At 38.5% G+C, this 22,921-nt stretch overlaps 1 protein-coding gene across 1 annotated transcript; it reads right to left on the reverse strand.

The window, feature by feature from the left end:
• Positions 1-973: 973 nt before the first annotated feature.
• On the reverse strand, positions 974-17,975 carry cthrc1a (collagen triple helix repeat containing 1a). Its single transcript, XM_057355557.1, has 4 exons — positions 17,778-17,975; positions 4,423-4,641; positions 3,922-4,138; positions 974-1,929 (listed from the first exon to the last, which is right to left on the reverse strand). The coding sequence occupies exons 1-4, from the start codon at positions 17,895-17,897 to the stop codon at positions 1,787-1,789; spliced, it is 699 nt and encodes a 232-aa protein (XP_057211540.1). The 5' UTR covers positions 17,898-17,975; the 3' UTR covers positions 974-1,786.
• Between the last annotated feature and the right edge of the window lie 4,946 nt (positions 17,976-22,921).

Consider the following 22,921-nt stretch of genomic DNA (forward strand, 5'->3'; position numbering starts at 1 on the left):
TATTAGCATTAGGAACAAAGCGTTAAACCAAATGGCATCAAATGTGCTAGTACTAGTGTTGTAGTACGAGACTGGTCTCAAGACCATTTTTTGATTTTATTTCAAGACCGGTCAAGACCACAACTGTGGGAATTACACAAAATTGCTGGTGCATTGTCTGATTTATGTGTTAACATCATTCATGTGATTGGATGTAATACTTCTGGCTTTAAAAGCATTCGCCACTTGTCTGTCAACAAAATGAATACACACAAAGGCCACAATATCTGAGATGTGATTGCAAAAAAAGGTACTTGTGTGAGATCTTGTTTTTATTTTATAACATCTGAAGTGATATTGATTTTGTATAATTATTCAATAAACCTCGAGTTAACAATTAAACACAAGTTTTTGTTCTATTTTGGCTAGTCCCAAACAAATCTGAACAACACACAGCTATTTTGCTATTGATTAGATAAAAAAGCAATGAAACTAATGGAAGTCACTGAAGGTCACAGACTTAAATTTATCTTGGGTATTTACCGTTTTTTTTATGCTTGTTGGAATTTTTACCTGCACAAAATGTTTAATATGTTACAGTAGGTGGGTGATAAAACATGGAACATAAAACATCCTTCACATACATTTCTGCACAATAAATCACCCAAGTTACTTCTATTATTATTTTATTATGACTTTTTAGTGTTTTGTGGATCTTTTCAATGAAGTTTGGGAGTGCTGGTCTTGGTCTCGGCCCCTCAAAGTCTTGGTCTCGACACCCTCTGGTCTTGGTTTTGGTGGTCTCGACTACAACACTAGCTAGTACTTTTCTCAGAACCAACTTTATCTTTGCTGTGGCTGTTAAAGGGATAGTTCACCCAAAAACGTCTGTGTTCTTCTGCAGAACACAAAAGAAGATATTTTAAAGAATGTTGGTTACCAAACAAAGGCAGTACCCATTGACTTGCATTGGTTTTCTCTCCATACAATAGAAGTGAATGGGTTCTTCCGTTGTTCTGTAACCAACATTCAAAATATCTTCTTTTGTGTTGCGCAAAATAAAGTCAAGGGTGAGTAAATGATTACAGAATTTTCATTTTTTGATGAGCTTCCCATTTAAGTCAATGGTGTCCAAATCGTATAATTCCTTCATGTGGATCTTAATACTTTTTACATTTGTACAAATGTTATTTTTACTTTTTTGTGAAAAAGACTTACTCAGCATGTTATATTGCACACTCTGCAGTGCATCTGCAAATCTACTTAAATACCACACCAGACATTCCAACCCTTACTCTTGCTACATACTTCCCAGCATTTTCCATCTACACCCTCTTTTATGATGTGTTACCTTCAGACGTTTTGCAGACATAGTCAGCATTTTAAAACCAAATTTAATTACCATGATACATTTTATATCTTTAACATTTAGTTTTATAAAACATAGTAGTTGATCATATTGTTGAACAAAAAAGCACTGTTGGAGTACCCTGACACAGTGATTGTATGATACAGTAATACCGTTTTGATTACCATTTCTATACCATGGTTTTTACAGTACTTGGAAATATTGGTAATATTATTACCAGCATGGTAGTGTTTAAAAATCCAAAGCTCCGTCACTGAGTTGTTGTAACTGATCTGCATTGTTATATTGAGAATCATTTTCAGCAATGCCAGAAGCTGCACAAACCCATATCAACATTATTAGCTATAATTTGACATATTTCTATAAGGACGTCCCATGTAAAGAATGTGATGTTTTTATATTCTGTTGCCATGGGGTGGCAAAAAGAAGAAGGAAAGCTCATTTTGGAAGCTCCTCAATGATGACCCTGGATACTGAGTTCCATCCTGTAGATGCATCGCCGCGAGGGTAATCTGCACAGGTGCCCACCCATATACCGACATCCACCAGACCAGACTGGATCCCCTCGCAGAGTCCCTCCACTGATGGATACAATGCATGAAAAAGCTGTCATTACTATCAATTGTGTTATTGGGATGACAGATGTTTGTATTATTCAATGCATACTAACTAACTCAATTTTAATCTGTGTAACACAGAATTTTTTATCAAAATGTCTTTGACTTCTTTGAACGTATTGCATGTATTTTCCCTGTACACATTTAAATTTGTGTTATGTTTGAGCTATGCTGAAGCTCTCTTTTGTGAAATGTAGAATGAATGCTGGGATGTGAGAAACCACACTGGGTTCTGAAATGATCTTGGTTGCTGTGTAATTGCAGCATAAACGTTAGGGAAACTACATTTAGCAACACAAAAGATAACTCAAAGAAATCCAATGGACAAAGATATCATCTGTGAGTGCATGTGTCTTTCATTTGGTTACAACAAGTGTGCAAATCTGATGTTAGATCTTTTTACATATTATTACTTTGTATATTAAGTTTTTTGTGATCAAGACAATTTGGCCAACTCGTTAAAGTCAGGAAGTTTCAATTCATTTGTAAATGAATACGTATTTGTATGTGGAATGTGTATTGGAACCCTAAGCCCTACTGTTAAACAGGGTGGCAATAACAATAATTCATATCCATGTTGTGAGCACATTTTGCTGTACAACATATTCTGTAGGCCACAAAGTCATAAACAGATAGCCTATATCTTCATAATTATCTTATTCATGCAGCCACAAATCAAGCTTTATGCAAAGCTTTTAAAAGCACCAAGTATGCATAATAACAGATGTAAACATAATTTACCTTATTAGTAAGTTTATTTAGCCTTGTTGTGCAAGCACTGTCGAGCTTGTGCAGAGGCAGCAGCTTTTGCCAGAGGGGAACTGGAATCCCCTGGTTGGGCCTGGGTTCTCCTGAGTTTTTTTTTCTCGATTAGAGTTTTCGGTTCCTCGCCACTGTTTGCATACTGTTTTTTTGCACTATTTGCCTGGCCGGGGGGCTGCTTTAGAATTTTAAAGTTTTACTTAATTAACATTGCATATAGGAATTTATAGTCTGTTTAATATTTGACCTGTGTTTCTCTCTCCTTTATCTTAAATGTGTGCTTTCACTGTGCGTGCGTGTCTGTGTGTGTGTGTGTCTATGTGTGTTAGTACGTGTGCATATTGTGTGTGTGGAGTGTTTTGTATGTGGGTATGTCTGTCTTCTGTGTTTTCACCTTTTTCTTGTTTTTACATGTATAACTTTAATTGTTTTGCTTATAGTCAATATGTCTCATGTACAGCTGCTTTGTAACAATGAAAATTGTAAAAAGTGCTATATAAATAAAATTGAGTTGAGTTGAGTTGAATTTAGTTTTTCTGCATGTTAATCTGTTGGTGTTAGTTAATGACAATACAATTGTTTATTTTAGTTTATTTGCATGGCTTAATGGTAACACAGGGGTTCTCAACCTTTTGATTTGAAAAAGCATTAGTAAAAAAGTAAAATGAACTACGTTTAATAAATGCTGTAGGCTACAAGTAGCTGTTGTTCATTGTTAATACATGTTAAAGGCATAGTTCACCCAAAAATGAAAATTCTGTCATCATTTACCTCTTGTCATTTCAAACCTGTATGACTTTCTTTCTTCCGCAGAACACCAAAGAAGATATTTTGAAGCATGTTGTTAACTGGCACCCATACACTTGCATTGGTTTTGTGTCCATACAATGGAAGTGAATGTGTGCCAACTCTGTTCGGTTACCAACATTGTTCAAAATGTGTTATTTGTGTTCTGCGGAAGAAAGAAAGTCATACTGGTTTGGAGTGAGTAAATGATTACAGAATTGAAACTTTGAAACAGTGAATCATTTTTACTAATGCATTAACTACAATACAGCCTTGTTGTAAAGTCTTACTGTTAAATAATATAGATATACCTGTATTAGAAAATACAATAACATATCAAATCGAATTTATTAATTTATGTAATTAATTTCGATTTTAGCGTATACAGTATATATATAAACTTGGTACCTGTGGATGTTCGGTGGATGTTAATGGTAGAGTTGAGCTCAGGGCTGCCCTGGTCCAGGTAAATGATGGACTCTATTGGTAAGGGTCCAGTGCATTCAGCTCCATTAAAGGTGAAGTACCAGCGCTGACAGCAGGCTGTCTTACACTTGAGTCTGAGAGAACCGCTGAACATCACACGCAGAACGCTGTCTGAACGCTGCTTAGTGAACGTGCACGCCTGCAACATAGAAATCACATGAATGAAGCTATAAATGTCTGAATACTTATTTTTAACAATTAAACAAATTTACAGTGCATTTTATAACAGCTTCTTGGGGCTTACTGCTTTAATTGAATGTAGCCTAGTGTCACTTCTGACCGTATGAATCCACACAGAACAAATACTGACAACAAAATGATGGCATAATGTTAATTTTTGTGTAACCTCTTCCTCGAAGGCCATCACACCTTCAAGTCATGCACTAATAATATGAAGATGTTGAAAAGGTCTGTAATACTTACAGCTATTTTTCCAAGATCAATACCATAGTTTAAAGAGTTCCAAGCGCATTGTTTGTAGTTGGGTTTCCAGGGCTCCTCAAACTTCTCAGACACACACTCTCCTTTCTCTCCTTTCAGTCCATCTCTCCCGGGGATTCCTGGTGTGCCTGGAATACCGTTTACCCCCGGGTTACCATCCCTGCCCTGCACTCCAGGTGGGCCCTGCAGGCATGCCTGGTACTGATGTCAAAAACAACAAAAATGACCACCAAAAACCATTTTACAGATGATGAAATATGATGAATAGGCTGCTGTGGATCATGACATTGTTCTGTGAGACACATTTGGTCAAACTTCAAAATCCCCTGACCACAATACTGCCAGAACCAATTTACTTTTCCACAAACAAAAGGATTAAGCATTCATTTGAAAAACGTCACCATATGTATAAAAAAGAACAAATATTAAACATTTAAAAGTAGCCTACTGTATATAAACGTGTATTATGTAATATAATGTGTCAACTAGTGTTTGTCTGAAGTCTTGAATTTGCATTCAGTGAGTAAGTTGTTTTTTTCTACTGATGGCAGTACTCATTTGCCTCGTCCACAGACCTTATGAAACCATATGACCACATGAAATCATACCCATATGTGTGGATGTCAGCGGGACATAAAAACCCAACTGAGGTTTGATGCTGTGGTTTACTTGTATCTGCTGAGAAACGTGCTGAATTGCATCTGCTTGTGTATTTCTCGTTGTTCAATACTAACCGGCCAAAAGCAACTCAGAATTCACCAACATGGGTAAATGACAAATCAATGTTTCAACTGAAGCAATTACCAGTGTAGATATAAACAAAACTCAAACAGCAACAGCTTTCCCAAATAAATCAAATGACATAAAATGAATCACATGAAACTCTTGACAATAAAAGGTGGATTGTGATTTACCGATCATCACTTGCTACACAGAACTCAATATACTTATAGCATTACAGTATTATTTATTTACTTATTTACGCTATAGCTACAATTTGTGACGTTTTTGGGTGATATGTTCTCTACAATATTGTTTAATGTAGCCTTATCATTTTTATCCTCATTTTTGCTATACTTAATAGGCAGCGGCTATTTGCACTAAGTTTAAATAGCAGTAGGTTCTGTTTACACTAAGTGAAAATAGCAGCATTTCTTAGCTATATGCTTTTTACACTAATCGAAAATAGCTGTATTTTCTTTGGATTAAAGGAACAATACGGCGTTTTTAGGAGGATCTATTGACGGAAATGCAATATAATATACAAAACTATTTCTTCAGAGGTGTATAAAGACCTTACATAATGAACCCTTATGTTTGTAATACCTTTGAACAACCTATTTATATCTACATACAGAGCGGCCCTGTCGCTACCCGATCCGTCCCGGAAACACGATTTGTTCCGCGCATGCGCGAAACTGACGTCACTTCCGGTTAATCCAGTTCTTACGACAGTCGACTCAATCCATTCAGGGGTTGCTCGATTTGTACTGCGCATGTGCAAAAGCGCATCATGACACTTGTCCTGCGGATGTGCTCGATTAGATATTTGGTTTTGAGTATATGTGATAGCAGTATGGACTCTTTTGCATTTGATGTACAACTTAAATATTATCTCTTAACAGGAGAAATTGACAGCCCTACAGAACGTCTGAAGGTAAAACGGGCGTCTACGAATGATACCCTCAAAGGTAACTAAATACCGAGAAACTGACTGTCTAACGTTACACAATATGTCATGTGCTTAATTTATATGTTAACTGTAAGTTACCTGTTCAGCTCTCGTACTTAGGTGCCCTGCTGAATAAAAATAGATTTGATAACAGAACCATTAGCTTTCTACAATTAAAACCATTACAAAATTCCTGTTTTGTATTGTTTTGGGGATTATTCAGATATCTGCCACAGTACATAGACCATAGTTTCCATCCCAACCAAAACAATTTCTATTATAACCATTAAATCCAATAGAATTGCTTATTTTTTTCAGCAGGGTATTAATATCATATTAGTAATCATGTAGCAGAGTTGGGTTCGAGTCCACCTTTGTCGAGTCCGAGTCGAGACCAAGTCTGTAACCTATTGAGTCCGAGTTCGAGTCCAAAAGGTGCCGAGTTGGACTCAAGTCCGAGTCCTTAATGTTCGAGTCCGAGTCGAGTCCGGTCGCTGAATTATACTGGAAAAAATTATTGAAAATACAACCGACCTTTTTATTATTATTTAATTTAATCTCAAAATTTAGCCATCAAATTAATATTTGAACTTTTAAAAACCAATTATGGTTTCATGTGTAATAAAACTTGTTTTAAAGCAAAAAAAATCATATAGAGGTATATGTAAAACTTTTAATAAATTACAAGTTTATAAAAATACATATTAACCTGTCTCATTATTCTATCTCTATTGTGTCTTCCAGTTCAACAACTTACACTTCAATTATTTGATGCCCCTGTCCCACATTTACAGAGGATGTAGAAAACAGAAAATAATTAGTAGTCATAACAACAAGCTTAATGCTTCATTACTTTTACTTATCTGTCTATCTATGACAAGAAACATTTTTCAGAACAGCGTTCTGTTATGGTAACTTTTTAACGTGAACTGCAACGAACACTGAAAATACAATGTACTATATTACACAGACAGGGCGCTAAATCAGGGCCATATTGCTTTTCAGAAATACAAGTTCTGTGACCATTTTGTGGGTCAGGCGGGCACGATGTGGTCTCATGATGATGCCACCTTTACTAAAGACACGCTCTACTGGTGCAGAGGATGCTGGTATAGACAACACTTTCACTGCCAGAGAATGGAGCAGTGGGAATTTTTCATGTTACACATAATGCGGACTCGACTGTACTCGGCAAAATTCCCGAGTCCAAAATGTCAGAGTCCGTGACAAGTCCGAGTGCAAATTCATCCGAGTACATGACAAGTCCGAGTTCATTCATAATTGCACTCGAGTCCGGACTCGAGTCCGAGTTCGAGTACCCCAACTCTATCATGTAACGATAAAAGTGATCAGAAATATAGTTTAATCTGAGTCAGATATTAATATGATTTATTTTTCTTTACTTTGAACTGCAACCTTTCCTCTTTAAACAGATGACAGACTCTTCTACACGGGCCCTAGCAGAGCAGGCAGTACATACGGCTAGTTGTCCTGTCAGAGGAAGACAAAACATCTGATCTTACAGAGTGCCACAATAACCCAGGACCCGTCAATCACAGTGGTGTCAGAGGCACTAAAAACAGGGTTATTGCTGGCTACTATTGGTCCACAATAATCAACGACGTGAAAGAATGGGTAATATACTACAGAGGTGGTACTTTACTTTTAATTTTTTTAATTAAAAAAATATATATTTTTTTTAATTCTATTTTTTAAAGTATCTGTACTTAAGAACTTTTGACACCTCAGGCTGTTAGGTATCTTCTTGATTTAGAAGTTATTTTTAGTTTATTTTCCTTGCTTTTAGGTGAGATCTTGTTACTGCTGTCAGCTGAATGACCCCATCAAACTGTTGTGCCAGTCTTGCATTTCATTAAGGTACTGCTTACAATATTTCTGCATACTCATGAGACTAACAAGCTAGCTTGTGTACAATTTTACCAGCATTTGACTGATGCTAATTTTGTCCCATGCAGGTAAAAGAAGCTTGGGAGGTGCTTGGTTTAGATTGATTGGACCACTACCAGAAACAGAATGCAGCAACAAGTATGTCCGTACCATGACTGACCTGTACACCAAGTGGGTGATTTCAGAACCCATGCAGTCTAAGACAGCAGCTGAAGCTGAGACGATGCATCATTTTTAACCTGGCAGCTTTCACAAGGATGTAATCGATCTGCCTTTAATTTCAGGTCGGAAATACTTGCCTCAAGATTGTAGAAGAAGCTGCACGACAGCATTTACTAGGGTTGGGACGATATATCGTGTAATTTTTGTGCTCTGTTTCTCAATGGATTACGGTTAAACGCCGCCACATCCGAAAGCCAGAGGGCGCTCTCGAGTAGGCGTATTCGGAGGCAACAGTAGTACACGCACGTCCTAATCTCACGAGAAATTCTCCACCACCCGGATATTTCTCGCCTACTGTTTTATGAATACTGACGGATCGGACATACTATTCGTTCACCTACTACTTTTTGCCTACTATATAGAATAGAATAGAATGAACTTTATTGGCCAAGTATGTTTCCACATACGAGGAATTTGTTATAGTGACAGAGGCTCCACAGTGCAACAGAAAGACAGCAACAGGACAGAACACAGATGAAAAAAAAATAATAATAATATATACAATAATATAGAAATAGGCAAAGTACAAAACAGCAAAAACACAATATACAATATAGACAATTATGTATGTACAGGACTGATATGTGCAAATTTGGTGAATAAATAATGTAAAATAGAGTTGTGTGTTCCGCGTTTAATGTCAAGTATTCATAAGATGGATTGCCTGAGGGAAGAAACTGTTCCTGTGTCAGGTCGTTCTGGTGCTCAGTGCTCTGTAGCGTCGACCAGACGGTAACAGTTCAAAAAGGGAGTGTGCTGGGTGTGAGTGATTTTACCAGCCCTTTTGCTCATTCTGGATGAGTACAGTTCTTGGAGAGTGGGGATGGTTGTACCAATGATACGCTCAGCAGTCCGGACTACCCTCCATAGTCTTCTGAGATCAGATTTGGTAGCTGAGCTGAACCAGACAGTTATAGAAGTGCAGAGGATGGATTCGATGATGGCAGAGTAGAACTGTTTCAGCAACTCCTGTGGCAGGTTGAACTTCCTCAGCTGGCGAAGGAAGTACAGCCTCTGCTGGGCCTTTTTAACAATAGAGTCAATGTGAGTGTCCCACAGATCCTGAGAAATTGTGGTGCCCAGGAATCTGAATGACTCCACTGCAGTCACAGTGCTGTTCATGATGGTGAGTTTGGGGAGAACAGGGGGCTTTCTCCTGAAGTCCACGATCATCTCCACAGTTTTAAGCGTGTTAAGCTCCAGGTTGTTAAGACTGCACCAGACAGCCAGCTCCTTGACCACCTGTCTGTAAGCAGACTCGTCACCGTCCTGAATGAGGCCGATCAGTGTGGTGTCGTCTGCAAACTTCAGGAGCTTGACAGAGGGGTCTTTAGATGTGCAATCATTTGTGTAAGGGGAGAAGAGCAGTGGGGAGAGAACACAGCGCTGAGGAGCTCCAGTGCTGATGGTGCAGGTGTTGGATTTTAATTGACCAAGCTTTACTAACTGCTGCCTGTCTGTCAAGAAGCTGTTGATCCACTGACAGACAGAGGTGGGGACGGAGAGCTGTGCCAGTTTATTCTGAAGGGTGTCCGTGATGATGGTGTTAAAAGCGGAGCTGAAGTCCACAAACAGGATCCTCGCATAGGTCCCTGGTCTGTCCAGATGCTGAAGGATGAAGTGCAGTCCCATGTTGACAGCATCATCGACAGACCTGTTTGCTCTGTAGGAAAACTGCAGGGGGTCCAGTAAGGGACCAGTGATGTCCTTCAGATAGGCCAAAACCAGTCTTTCAAATGATTTCATGGCCACAGACGTTAGAGCCACAGGTCTGTAGTCATTAAGTCCAGTAATTTGGGGTTTCTTTGGGACTGGGATGATGGTGGAGCGTTTGAAGCATGAGGGGACTTCGCACAGCTCCAGTGATCTGTTGAAGATCTGTGTGAAGATGGGGGCCAGCTGGTCAGCACATATTTTTAGGCAGGCTGGTGACACACCATCTGGGCCTGGTGCTTTCCTTCTTTTGTTCTTTCTGAAGACCTGGCGCACATCTTCTTCAGTGATCTGAATTGTAGGTGTGGGAGAGAGGGGGGTTGCTGAAGGTGTGAATGGTTGTGTGGAGAGGTGTTCAGGGTGGGTGTGGGGTGTTTTTTCAAACCGGCAATAAAACTTGTTCAAGTCGTCAGCTAGTTGTTGGTTCTCCAAAGTGCTGGGGGATGGTGTCTTGTAACTGGTGATATCTTTCAGGCCTTTCCACACTGAAGCAGGATCACTGGAAGAGAATTTGTTCCTTAAGTTGTCGGAATAATTCCTCTTTGCCCCTCTGATCTCCTTTTCCAGTGTGAATTTGGCCTGTTTATACAAGACTTTGTCCCCTTTCCTGTAAGCATCTTCTTTGGCCTGACAGAGCTGTCTGAGTTTTGCCGTGAACCACGGTTTGTTGTTGTTGTAAGTTAGATAAGACTTGGTAGGGATGCACATATCCTCACAGAAACTGATATATGAAGTTACAGTTTCTGTCAGCTCGTCTGCCGTCTGTCAGCTCCTATAGCAAGGAAGTATGCCATTTCGAACGCAGCCGTAGTGATTTTAGATCGAGCAGTACTTCCTACTGATCAAAGAGCCGTAGTTCACGGAAGAGCTGTGCATAAAAAAGAATCGAAGCCTTTGCGATTTCAGAATCGACATAGACAGGTATAATTAGTGTGAATCGCAATATATATCGTCACAGGCCTGGCATTTACTGTGTACTATTGTGGCCCGGTTTCACAGACAAGGCTTAGCTTACGCCAGGACTAGGCCTTAGTTAATTATCTGCATGCTGATGGTAAGAATGTTTCATTTGTCAGAAGTGAAAGTGACCTATTAGTCAGATATGGTAACCCATACCCAAAATGTGACCTCTGCATTTAACCCATCCAGAGAGTAGTGAACACACGTACACCCGGAGCAGTGGGCAGCTATCACTGCAGCGCCCGGGGAGCAAGTAGGGGTAAGGTGCCTTGCTCAAGGGCACCTCAGTCGTTACCCACCGGCTCTGGGAATCGAACCGGCAACCTTCTGGTCACGAGTCCGACTCTCTAACCATTAGTTCACGACGTTAGATAATAAAAGCAAACTCTTACAGTGTTATTTGTGTTTCACAGTACGAAGGGCGGGCATATACAGTCTCGCGTTCTCACCTGCTGCTTTTGCTCGCGCGAACATTTTTATTTTTGGCAGTCGCGGGGCGGGACTTGCTGTTTGGTTGTAACCTCAAACGTCATAGGTTACTTCCCCTTTTCCGGAAGTCACTTGTGATTGGACCTCCGTGATCATAAATTTACATGGCTTCATCAACGGACCATGGGCCCGTTCTTCGTACCTCGCTAACTCAGTAAACTGGATTTGATTGTTGACTTGTTGTCTTAGCAACAGGTCCGTTAACTTAAATCTCCTCGGCAGCAAGCTTATTTTATGTAAACAGGATTAGATCGCGGTCATGACGCAGTCAAGTAGGCTTCATTCATACAAAAGCAACTTGTTGCGCAAATTACAGGATTAATATAAAGAGCTTTGAGAATTTAACATGTAATTAATGCAATGTTTTGCTTTTAGAACAATATTTATTGTAATGTTATATAACACATTTACTGTGAAAAGTCTTCGGTGAGGACCGAAATAAATGAATGAATGAATAAATAAATAAAATATATTGTTTTGCTTGTGAAGGAGATATTTGCCATTAGTTTGTTGGACCGTCATTTTAAATATACAGTATATATAAGCACAGACAAGTGCATATGATGGAGGGAATTGATGAAAAATGCAGTTTGTCCTGCCATTTGCAAATTTGTGGTATTTAAGTTTAAGACCCCAGCTTAATTAATATTATATAAGGGAATTTAAGATTCTGCAGTCATGATCATGTCAATGAGTATGTGTCTTGATTGATGTCATAGACTACATCATAGGCCTCTGAGGCCTCAGATTATCTTCTTACAATAAATGATAATATTTTCTGTGACTCAGTGGTTAGAGCATAGCGCTAGCAATGCCAAGGTCATGGGTTCGATCCCAGGGGATTACACATAGTGAGAAACAAAATGTATAGTACAAAGCAATGTAAGTCGCTTTGGATAAAAGCCTCTGCCAAATGCGTAAATGTAATATTTGTAGGTAATATTCATTTTAATAGAGATAGCATTAAGCAAAAAGCAATTGAATCAATAAGGAAGCTGACTGATGAAAACTCTTACTGTGCATTCAGACCGCCGCTGTCGAGAGCATCAAAAATCGCTCTGGCCGACCTGCCAACAACGCTGTAGAAAGAGTCTTGGGCGCTCTGACGTAGATCGAAATCTTATCTTGTATTTAAAGGGGCCGCAAGCAAACAAGCTTGTTGATCTTGTGCAAACTGACCACAAGAGATTGATCGGTGGAAAGAACTTTATTTGTAGTTATCCGTTTGCTAACGAAATAAACCAATTAAAAGCCATTTGTGTGGTGTGGCTTTTGTGTTCATGGTTAAGTGCTAGTCTAATTTCAACATCATAGGAGACATTTACTAGCCTTGGTCTTTAATTAACATTAATTTGTGTGCAACCTACATTACAAACTCTCCTGGTCAAAGTGTAACATTAGCTTTAATGCAGTTGGTCAAAGCAGTGTTATTTTGAGCAAATGAATTTCATTCCCACTGGAAAACAAGCGTTCTGTTGTTGCATATAAATGTTGCATATAAATAGTTTATTTAATATTCTGCAGCAGTAACACTGTTTTGCATGCTCTGGCGCTAAAGTTAGCATGAAATTCCCACTTATTTACAGAAAATTTATAACGTTAATGCACATCATCAGCAACTCACCAGGAACACAAACTCAGACACCTTGGTCCACCCATAATTTTTTTTATTTATGTCCCTGTACGCAAACAGGGACGCGTCGTATAGGATTTGGAAACCCGCCAAAGTAATTATCAACTTCTCCTCCATTTTGCTTGGGAACTAATGTGGTCGGAACCAAAGTTTACAGGGCTGCTTTCTCTGGAATCATCTCAAGCGATGGACTTCTACTTTCCGATTGGTTGCCGCCGAACCGCGTCATAGCTCATTACCATGGAGTTGACCTGATTTCAACTCTCCTTGACGCCCTCAATGGCCAAGACATGCCGCGCCGCTCCTCGCCGCCGGCTCACATTGCAAATGAATGACTTCCGGCCACTTTGACGTGCTCGACGGCGGCGGTCTGAACGCACAGTTAGATGGTGTGTGACACCTACAGTATCACCAGCACTGAAGCAAAATGACCTGAATCTGCATGAGTAAACAATCTTCAGTCACGTTTATGATGGGACTGTTTGAAGACACCATTCCCTGACCAAAACCTGTTACACTGCAGCCCAATTCAGGACAGGATCATGAAATGACCTTTGGGCAACTGATAGGAATGAAGGATTTCAGTGTATAAAAAATGTAAGGGATGAACCTGACAGGGCCTGTACTGTTGCATGTGCTACACTACACACATCATCAGTAAAGAGAGGAGGCCTGTGATGAAGAAGCAGCCTGATGATGATCTCTAAACAGGCTGAGCTTCATGAGATATAACTTTTGGAATACCATTTCTTTATTATTCTTAAACCCACATGCATTTTATTTTTAATCTCCATAGATAATAGGCAGGTATCAGTGTCATATTTTACCTGCAATAAGAGTCAAGAATGTTAAGTCAGTAAACAATATAGAAATAGTTTCTAAATCTGCAATCTTCTTAAAACTAAATCTCCAGTTTTAGGTTTGTGTTCTTTATATTGTCAAGGTAAATGTTTTGAAATTTTTGCTTTTGAATTTGAGTATATTCAACCTTTAAAGTGTATACATGGATGTGCCTTTTGTGGAGAGAAATCAATAATTCACAAAACAGAAAGGCCCGGTTTCACAGACACAGTTTAGCTTAAGCCAGGACTATGCCTTAGTTAAATCAAGATATTTATGTCGCTTTTATAAAAATGCTTCAGAAGAATACATTACTGGTGTGCATCTCGAGACAAAACAATGGCACTGTTATATTAAGATATTTCTGTGGAAGTTATATTCAGTTAAGACAGGTCACACATTCATTTTAGTCTGGTACTAGCCTTAAGCCTTGTCTGTGAAACCGGGCCTAAAAGCAATAAAATAGCATGACAAAATCATATTTTCCTCATCTCTGTACAACGTTTCTGTGCAGACTCAGCAGATAAAAGCCTTTCAGATGATATGGACTCCTGCAACTGCTACTGAGTTTATCCAATTTAAGAAATGTTATTGAAATGGACAGTCTTCAGAGACTTTCCTCAGTATCCTATGCAGTGAACACTAATGGATATAAAACACTTTATTTTGAGGGGGGGAAACACCATCACATTGCAATTAACCACTAAGAATTAAAAGTTAATTGATCAAAATATACAACTTCAGTTTACAACTGCTTTAAAATGTTATAAATATCTCTGAAAGTTGTCTGTGCATCGTTTGAAGTGTTCCTGACATTTTAAAATTTCATAATCTTCAAGCAGACGTAAAAAAAACTATGGACGTAACAACCAGCCAATAGCAGCGCTGCTGATCACTAGTTCTTCTATCGATATATGCTGCCTTTCCAAACAGTGCGTGAGCGTGCAATGATCCCAGACAATTTAATACAGATATACTAACCGTACACATTACGAGCGTGTTCAAAGAACTGGATTATCCAGATCATGATTTGCGGGATTAGGTCATCTCGGATATTTCATTTGATCTTGGATGTAGTAAGCGACGTATGAAGAACGGGCCCATGGTCTAGACTTCTAGATTGATATGATCAATGCATTAAACATTATGCAATAATAACAGTGTAAATCATTATATTTACAAAAATTATGGCAACACTAACCTTACCCTAAACCTAAACTTTATGAATAAAAATGAATTTTTAGTCTTAAATTAATTTTATTGAAAATAAATGCCTTTATGATCTGTTAGGTAATAGAAAAAGGTTAAAGGGCATTCTCAGCGAGAGGTGGATTAGAACCCCGATCTCCCGTGCCAAGACTTTACACCTCACACCACTGGAGACTATATTTGAAATGGCGTAGTTCTTACACTTTCTCTATTCCAATCACACATTGGTGGGCAGAGCTAGTCCAAATAGTCTCTGCCAACAAGGCGGGCTATTTGTACTCAGTGTAAATAGACAATCCATTCTTTTTTTTTCTTAAAATTTTACAATTTTTTATAACTCAATTATTTTGCATATTGCATATCTCCCCTCCTGGTTACTTCAGGGCAAAGAAGTTGTTGAGAAGTTGAATCGGTTGTCCTTCGTATAAGAGTAGGGGTGTAACCCCGGGATCCTGGCCAAATTCGCCCATTCGCCTCTATACACCATGGCCTCCTAATCATCCCCATATGTACAAATTGGCTTCATAACTCTGTCTCTTCTCCACCAATAAGCNAAGTTATATTCAGTTAAGACAGGTCACACATTCATTTTAGTCTGGTACTAGCCTTAAGCCTTGTCTGTGAAACCGGGCCTAAAAGCAATAAAATAGCATGACAAAATCATATTTTCCTCATCTCTGTACAACGTTTCTGTGCAGACTCAGCAGATAAAAGCCTTTCAGATGATATGGACTCCTGCAACTGCTACTGAGTTTATCCAATTTAAGAAATGTTATTGAAATGGACAGTCTTCAGAGACTTTCCTCAGTATCCTATGCAGTGAACACTAATGGATATAAAACACTTTATTTTGAGGGGGGGAAACACCATCACATTGCAATTAACCACTAAGAATTAAAAGTTAATTGATCAAAATATACAACTTCAGTTTACAACTGCTTTAAAATGTTATAAATATCTCTGAAAGTTGTCTGTGCATCGTTTGAAGTGTTCCTGACATTTTAAAATTTCATAATCTTCAAGCAGACGTAAAAAAAACTATGGACGTAACAACCAGCCAATAGCAGCGCTGCTGATCACTAGTTCTTCTATCGATATATGCTGCCTTTCCAAACAGTGCGTGAGCGTGCAATGATCCCAGACAATTTAATACAGATATACTAACCGTACACATTACGAGCGTGTTCAAAGAACTGGATTATCCAGATCATGATTTGCGGGATTAGGTCATCTCGGATATTTCATTTGATCTTGGATGTAGTAAGCGACGTATGAAGAACGGGCCCATGGTCTAGACTTCTAGATTGATATGATCAATGCATTAAACATTATGCAATAATAACAGTGTAAATCATTATATTTACAAAAATTATGGCAACACTAACCTTACCCTAAACCTAAACTTTATGAATAAAAATGAATTTTTAGTCTTAAATTAATTTTATTGAAAATAAATGCCTTTATGATCTGTTAGGTAATAGAAAAAGGTTAAAGGGCATTCTCAGCGAGAGGTGGATTAGAACCCCGATCTCCCGTGCCAAGACTTTACACCTCACACCACTGGAGACTATATTTGAAATGGCGTAGTTCTTACACTTTCTCTATTCCAATCACACATTGGTGGGCAGAGCTAGTCCAAATAGTCTCTGCCAACAAGGCGGGCTATTTGTACTCAGTGTAAATAGACAATCCATTCTTTTTTTTTCTTAAAATTTTACAATTTTTTATAACTCAATTATTTTGCATATTGCATATCTCCCCTCCTGGTTACTTCAGGGCAAAGAAGTTGTTGAGAAGTTGAATCGGTTGTCCTTCGTATAAGAGTAGGGGTGTAACCCCGGGATCCTGGCCAAATTCGCCCATTCGCCTCTATACACCATGGCCTCCTAATCATCCCCATATGTACAAATTGGCTTCATAACTCTGTCTCTTCTCCACCAATAAGATAGTGTGTGGTGGGCGTTCTGGCGCAATATGGCTGCCGCCGCATCATCCAGGTGGATGCTGCACATTGGTGGTGGTTGAGGAGATCCCCTTCCATGTAAAGCGCTTTGAGTGTCCAGAAAAGCGCTATATAAATGTAACGAATTATTGTTATTATTATTATTTAATAATTGTGTTAAAAAGAATAGTTCACCCAAGAATGGTCCCCATTGACTTTCCATAGTAGGAATAAAAATTACTATGGTCAAGTCAAGACCATTTTTGAGTGAACTATTCCTTTAGATGTTGCTATGTTTATGCCCTTAACACCTTAATACAAATGCTTTATGAATGCTTTCTCGAACGAATCATTAAAAGTACCGAATCAAAATAACGACGTATTAAAGCCACTGGTTAGCCACGCAATATAGCGGTTTCGTTGACTCCTAAATGTTGATAAAAACTGTTATTTTCACAAATAAAATGCAAAGAATTATAAATCAACTAAACAGCTTTATTATGAACCCCATCAATAATCATGAAATGCAATATTCTAAAAGCGCAATAAAAATAAAACTTAATTTAACGTTACTTGAAATTGTATTAAAAACAGGACAAAAACGAACAGAAAAATAACTTGTATGTTAAGCCCTGTTCTCCTATTCAAAGCCCCGTCAGGCTGGTTATAACGTATTATGAGCTGGCACAGTTAGCTGTGAGGGAACAGACTTCGTTCCTTTAAAACAAATCTGCACCTCTTTTTCTCACCTGATCTGTAGACTCGGTGTCTCGCTGTCGGAACCTCCGCTCTTTGGCTTTTTCAGTAATACAAAAGGGTAAAGTTATCCAAAAACAGATGAAAATGTGAGCCCGAAGAGAACCCATCATCACTGACGAAATACAGCGCTTTACAGTGTGTAGGCTACTGTATGTGCCCGGTCTGCTCTTTAAGAGCCAAATGTTACTACCAGCTGTTGGACATCATGAAGTCGAACGAAAGTTTTCAGCCGCCAGGGGGCGATTGGCCACCGACAAAAAGTCTATGGATGATTTGTTGCTAACCGCTGAAAACTAAGCAAAAATAACGTCTACGTTTCTGAAGATTTTTATCTGAAAAATAACATACCATAATTGTTAAAGAAATGGCTTTTAAAACTACTCCAGGAGTTAATTTACACTCTGCAGACTTTTCAGATGGGTCTGATACTTATATGAGGAGACAAACAGTTCCTGAACAAGCAGCCTTTAGATTTTTTACGGCTGTGTGTTTCTTTTACCTCTCTTGACCTGAAGCCACCAGTGAGACAGGAACTGTGCGGCACTCAAACCACAGCTGAGGCATTTCCTTGTCAATCCCCCCCACCCCCACCCCCATTGTGGGAACTTTCCATAGACACAGTGACATTTATACAAAGTTGTACATTCTATCCCCATCCCCTAAAACCTCGCCCTCATAGGAATTTTTAAATCAATACTCATTTTATTAATAATCATGGGGACCGGTCACAGTGTCATTGTAAGGGGCACAGGAAATATCTATCATGAGGAAATATATTTGATTGTTTTATCGCATAAAAAACACAAACATTTGCCTCTTGTGGAACTTAAGATCATGACAGCATTATATGTTTGTATTATTTTGTAAGAGAAATAAACTAACAGTTTGGTTCCAAAATGAGATAACTCCATTTGATTTTTTTAATTATTATTGTGCATTCCAATTAATATCAATCAAACTGCAGTTGGTTTGTTTGTTTTGATTTAAGCCATAATAACTAAAAAAATATAGCTAACTAACACAATACAACACAATAAAAACATGATAACATAATAAAAAACATGATTTTTGAAATTTTATCTCATTTTGGAACCAAACTCTTCAAAGACATGTTGTTTGTGATACTGTTGAAATTAGTAATTATTCTGTTATTATATTAGGTGTAAAACTGTAAACCTATATGTAAAGTATGTCTTCTGTATTTGTAAATATTTGGCAGCAGTTGATTTAATTCAATCTGTACATACAGTATAACTGATGTGCAGGAATACAGGAGAGGCACCAGTAGATGGCACAAGCGCTTTGTTACAAAACTCTTGCTGTTCCACATGCACACCACAAGTGCACTTTCAACTTTATCCAGTAATTTTAATATCTAACAAATCACATGAACACTGCACACGCTGCATTAAAACAATCTCCAGCTACTGAGTCAAAGAAACTGAATTCAAACAAGACCAAAAACAACCTCTTTGATTGATTGATTGATTGGATCTAGAAAAGTATAAGCTGTAAAGGGACTAGGTTGACAGATGTCCTGTCAAATTTACGTGAGAAGGATTGTCAATTTCCTAAGAGCTTGATTAAAGATTACAAAGACAAAAAAACGTGTAATGTACGTTAACAAAGAAAATGTTCAAATTTAATTTCATGTGAACTTTACTTCCGTCTAAAGGTATCCTGTACATACAGTCTATACGCTCAGAACAACCACATGACAAAGCCCTAGCAACCAATCTACTAAAGTTTTATAAATCAGTTAGCAACATGAACACCTTGTCACACGTGCTCAATTATCATGTGATTTTTTGGCATGGACAAGCACCACTCACAATAGTACAAAAATTGCACAAATCTAGTAAACGAAGCACAAAAGCTGCCAGTACATAGCTTGTGGAGCACACTATTGTGTCCTGGCCAGCTCTGTGTATGACTCACGGTGACACTGTTTCTACACCACAGGCTGCACACTTTGTAGCCCAAGACTGATTGCCCACTGAAGCTAAGCAGGGCTACGCCTGGTGAGTACCTGGATGGGAGACCTCCTGGGAAAAAAGGTTGCTACTGCAAGAGGTGTAAATGAGACCAGCAGGGGGTGTATGGGTCCTAATGCCCCAGTATAGTGATGGGGACAATATACTGAAAAAAGCACGTTAAACCAAGGTCTTGGCTCCCTGTGGTCATTAAAAGATCCCATGGCACTTCTGGTAAAGCCTAGGGTTGTAACCCCGGTGTCCTGGCCAGATTCCCTCCACTGGCCCTTGTCAATCAAGGCCTCCTAATAATCCCCACCCTCTGAATTGGCTCTATCTCTCTCTCCAGAGCATGTGTGGTGAGCGCACTGGTGCCATTGTACTGTGGCTGCAGTCGCATCATCCAAGTGGATGCTGGACACTGGTGGTGGCATAGGAGAGACCCCCCTCATTGTAAAGTGCTTTGTGTGTACAGAAATACACAATAAAGCGCTGTATAAATGCCTCATTCATTCATTCATTCATATAAATCACAGTTCCCGAAGACACACAGCTTGTAGTCCCACTACAACTAAATACTACCTCCTTCTGTAAAAATCAATTCAATCAAATAATTAATGAGATTAATACACTATAGAGTGCTGGTTTTCAAAAGCACTGCGGAGAATAAACCCATTCTAGTTATTCTGAGGTTCTGCTATAATTGCATTGCGTGTTAAAAGGCCCATTTGGTGAAATGTTAGTCGTCTGTTGCAAATGACATTTGATGGTTATCTTGTTCTGTTCAGTGAAGCAAACAGGGAAAGTGGAAAACTTCACAAATGGGTGTTGTAGGTGGTTATCAATTGTGTTTCTATTCGATTGCTTTGGTGTTCTGAGTGGTCTTGAAGAATGTTGCTATGCAGTTTGTAGAGTTCCGGGTGGTTGCTATGGGGCATTCATTTGCGGTTGCGTACCGGCCCAAACCAGAAGAGCCCACCTCCCAGCCTCTTTTATATTCTTATAACGTTGCAGGATGACTTACGAAGAAATATAAAAGGACAGTAAATTCACAAGAATATAACAGTCTGGTCGAGACTGTTTTCCAGTTTTGTTCGCAAATATAGAAAGTGGTGACAGCAGAAGTCGCCTAAATTCAAATCAGTCACGTACAAACCCGGAGTGAAAACATAATAAAAATGCTGGGGATGTTTTCTGAACAAGGTTGCATCAACCTTGTCCGCAGGTGAGTTGTCTAATGTCTTCAAGAGATTACCATCATCGGACAACCCATACTACATTGAAAATGAGTCTGTCAAATTTAGGTTTGCTCTGTAGTCACAGCATCATTTTCTGCATATCACAACGCAGATATAACACTTAATGTATACATTTATGTAAAATTGGACTGTTTCATATATTTTAACTTTCTGTATCATCTTGCTCTTGGTAATGATGTCAACTCTATGCTTCCTGAATTAGCATGTATATAAGTGTTTGTGTATTAGTATTCATATCCTTAGCTACCTGTGTAAGTCGATGTCATTACATTTTACACATATGCTCAGTGGTGGCTTGTAAGAAATGAACGTAAAATATAAATGCCTTGTTTGCTACAAACTGCTCGAGACATGTTGAACAATACATTTACGATATATGTCAGTCATATGGGCGGGTAGATTTGTTCTGTTCTTTATAACCAGAACTGTTTGCTTTAGAAAATGTAATATGGAAATCTTTTCTTTAAGTGCTGGAAGTAAGATCAATATCACAATGACAAGATCTTTCAATGTTGGATTATCGACCTTTCTGTTCAGAAGGCACATACAATTGTTGTTTTTCTATGCATTATGCACTGCAGTGCTTAACATCATCACCATTTGTATAAATGAAGTGTGACAGGACTTTTTTGATTGCATGAAATTACGTTTGTGTGTCCATCGTTTTAAAATAGAACCGTGCTTGTCAGAACATCATGTCCTAAACCACACAATTCTGTTCTTTGATGTTGATTATTTTTCATAATTTTTCACTTTTTCGGTGCTTTGAAATGAGATTGAAAATTTGGCACAAGTTGATCAGCATCACTGTAATCTTTCTAGACGGTTTCACTGAAAATCAATTGTACCCGCTTACAGCATCCATTTATCTGCAGGCGCTGTCTGCAATATTTCAATTAAATTCAACTTTATTTATATAGCATTTTTCACAATGTGCAGTGTTCCAAAGCAGCTTTACAGGAGAAAATAAGGAACACAGAAAAGTGTGGAACAAACACCATATTTAACACTAACAAAATTATGCGAAACAGGTTATGCCTCAAACACGGCCCAAAATCTGTGCCGAAAGCAGTTGGAAAACACAATTCCCATTCCGCAGGCTATTTCTTTTAGTGCTAATTTGTGGAGGATGTAGCAGCATTAACTTTGCTGGGAAAACACAAACAAAATCATTTCACCCACATCATGAATGACTGATGTCAACAGAAAATGTATCAACTGAAAAGCACTTTTTAAAAGTTCTCAATTGTTTAAAATATATGTAGATGGGTACAGAATAATAGAACCACTTCTTGCATTTTCATATCAGAAGAACCTTTTTTGGCAGATGTTTATGGTTCCTTATGGAACAATACAGCCAAAACCTTCTTTTATAGTATTGTTTAGCACTTTTATGTTTCATTTCGCAAGTCCAGTACGGTGTACCACAGGGCTCAGTCTTAGGGCCTCTGCTCTTTGGATTATACTGTACATGCTACCTCTAGGAGATATAATAAAGTGACACGGAGTTAGCTTTCACTGTTATGCTGATGATACTCAACTTTATATTTCCTCGAAGCCTCATGAAACACAGCAGTTCCACTGAATAATGGAATGCATAGTCGATATAATAAACTGGATGAGTAACAACTTTTTATTACTGAACTCGGACAAAACAGAAGTGTTACTTATTTGACTGAAAACTGCTATATGTAACAACCAAGAATACTGCTTAACTATTGATGGATGTTCCATAAAACCCTCGTCGTCAGCTAAGATTCTTGGCGTTCTATTCGATAGTAATCTGTCATTTGAGAGACATGTCGCCAACACCTGTAAAATTGCATTTTTCCATCTTAAGAATATATCTAAACTACGTCATATGCTGTCAATGTCAGATGCAGAGAAGTTAATTCATGCATT

The sequence above is a fragment of the Triplophysa rosa genome, linkage group LG16 (assembly GCF_024868665.1).
Source record: "Triplophysa rosa linkage group LG16, Trosa_1v2, whole genome shotgun sequence".
Taxonomy (NCBI): Eukaryota; Metazoa; Chordata; class Actinopteri; order Cypriniformes; family Nemacheilidae; genus Triplophysa; species Triplophysa rosa.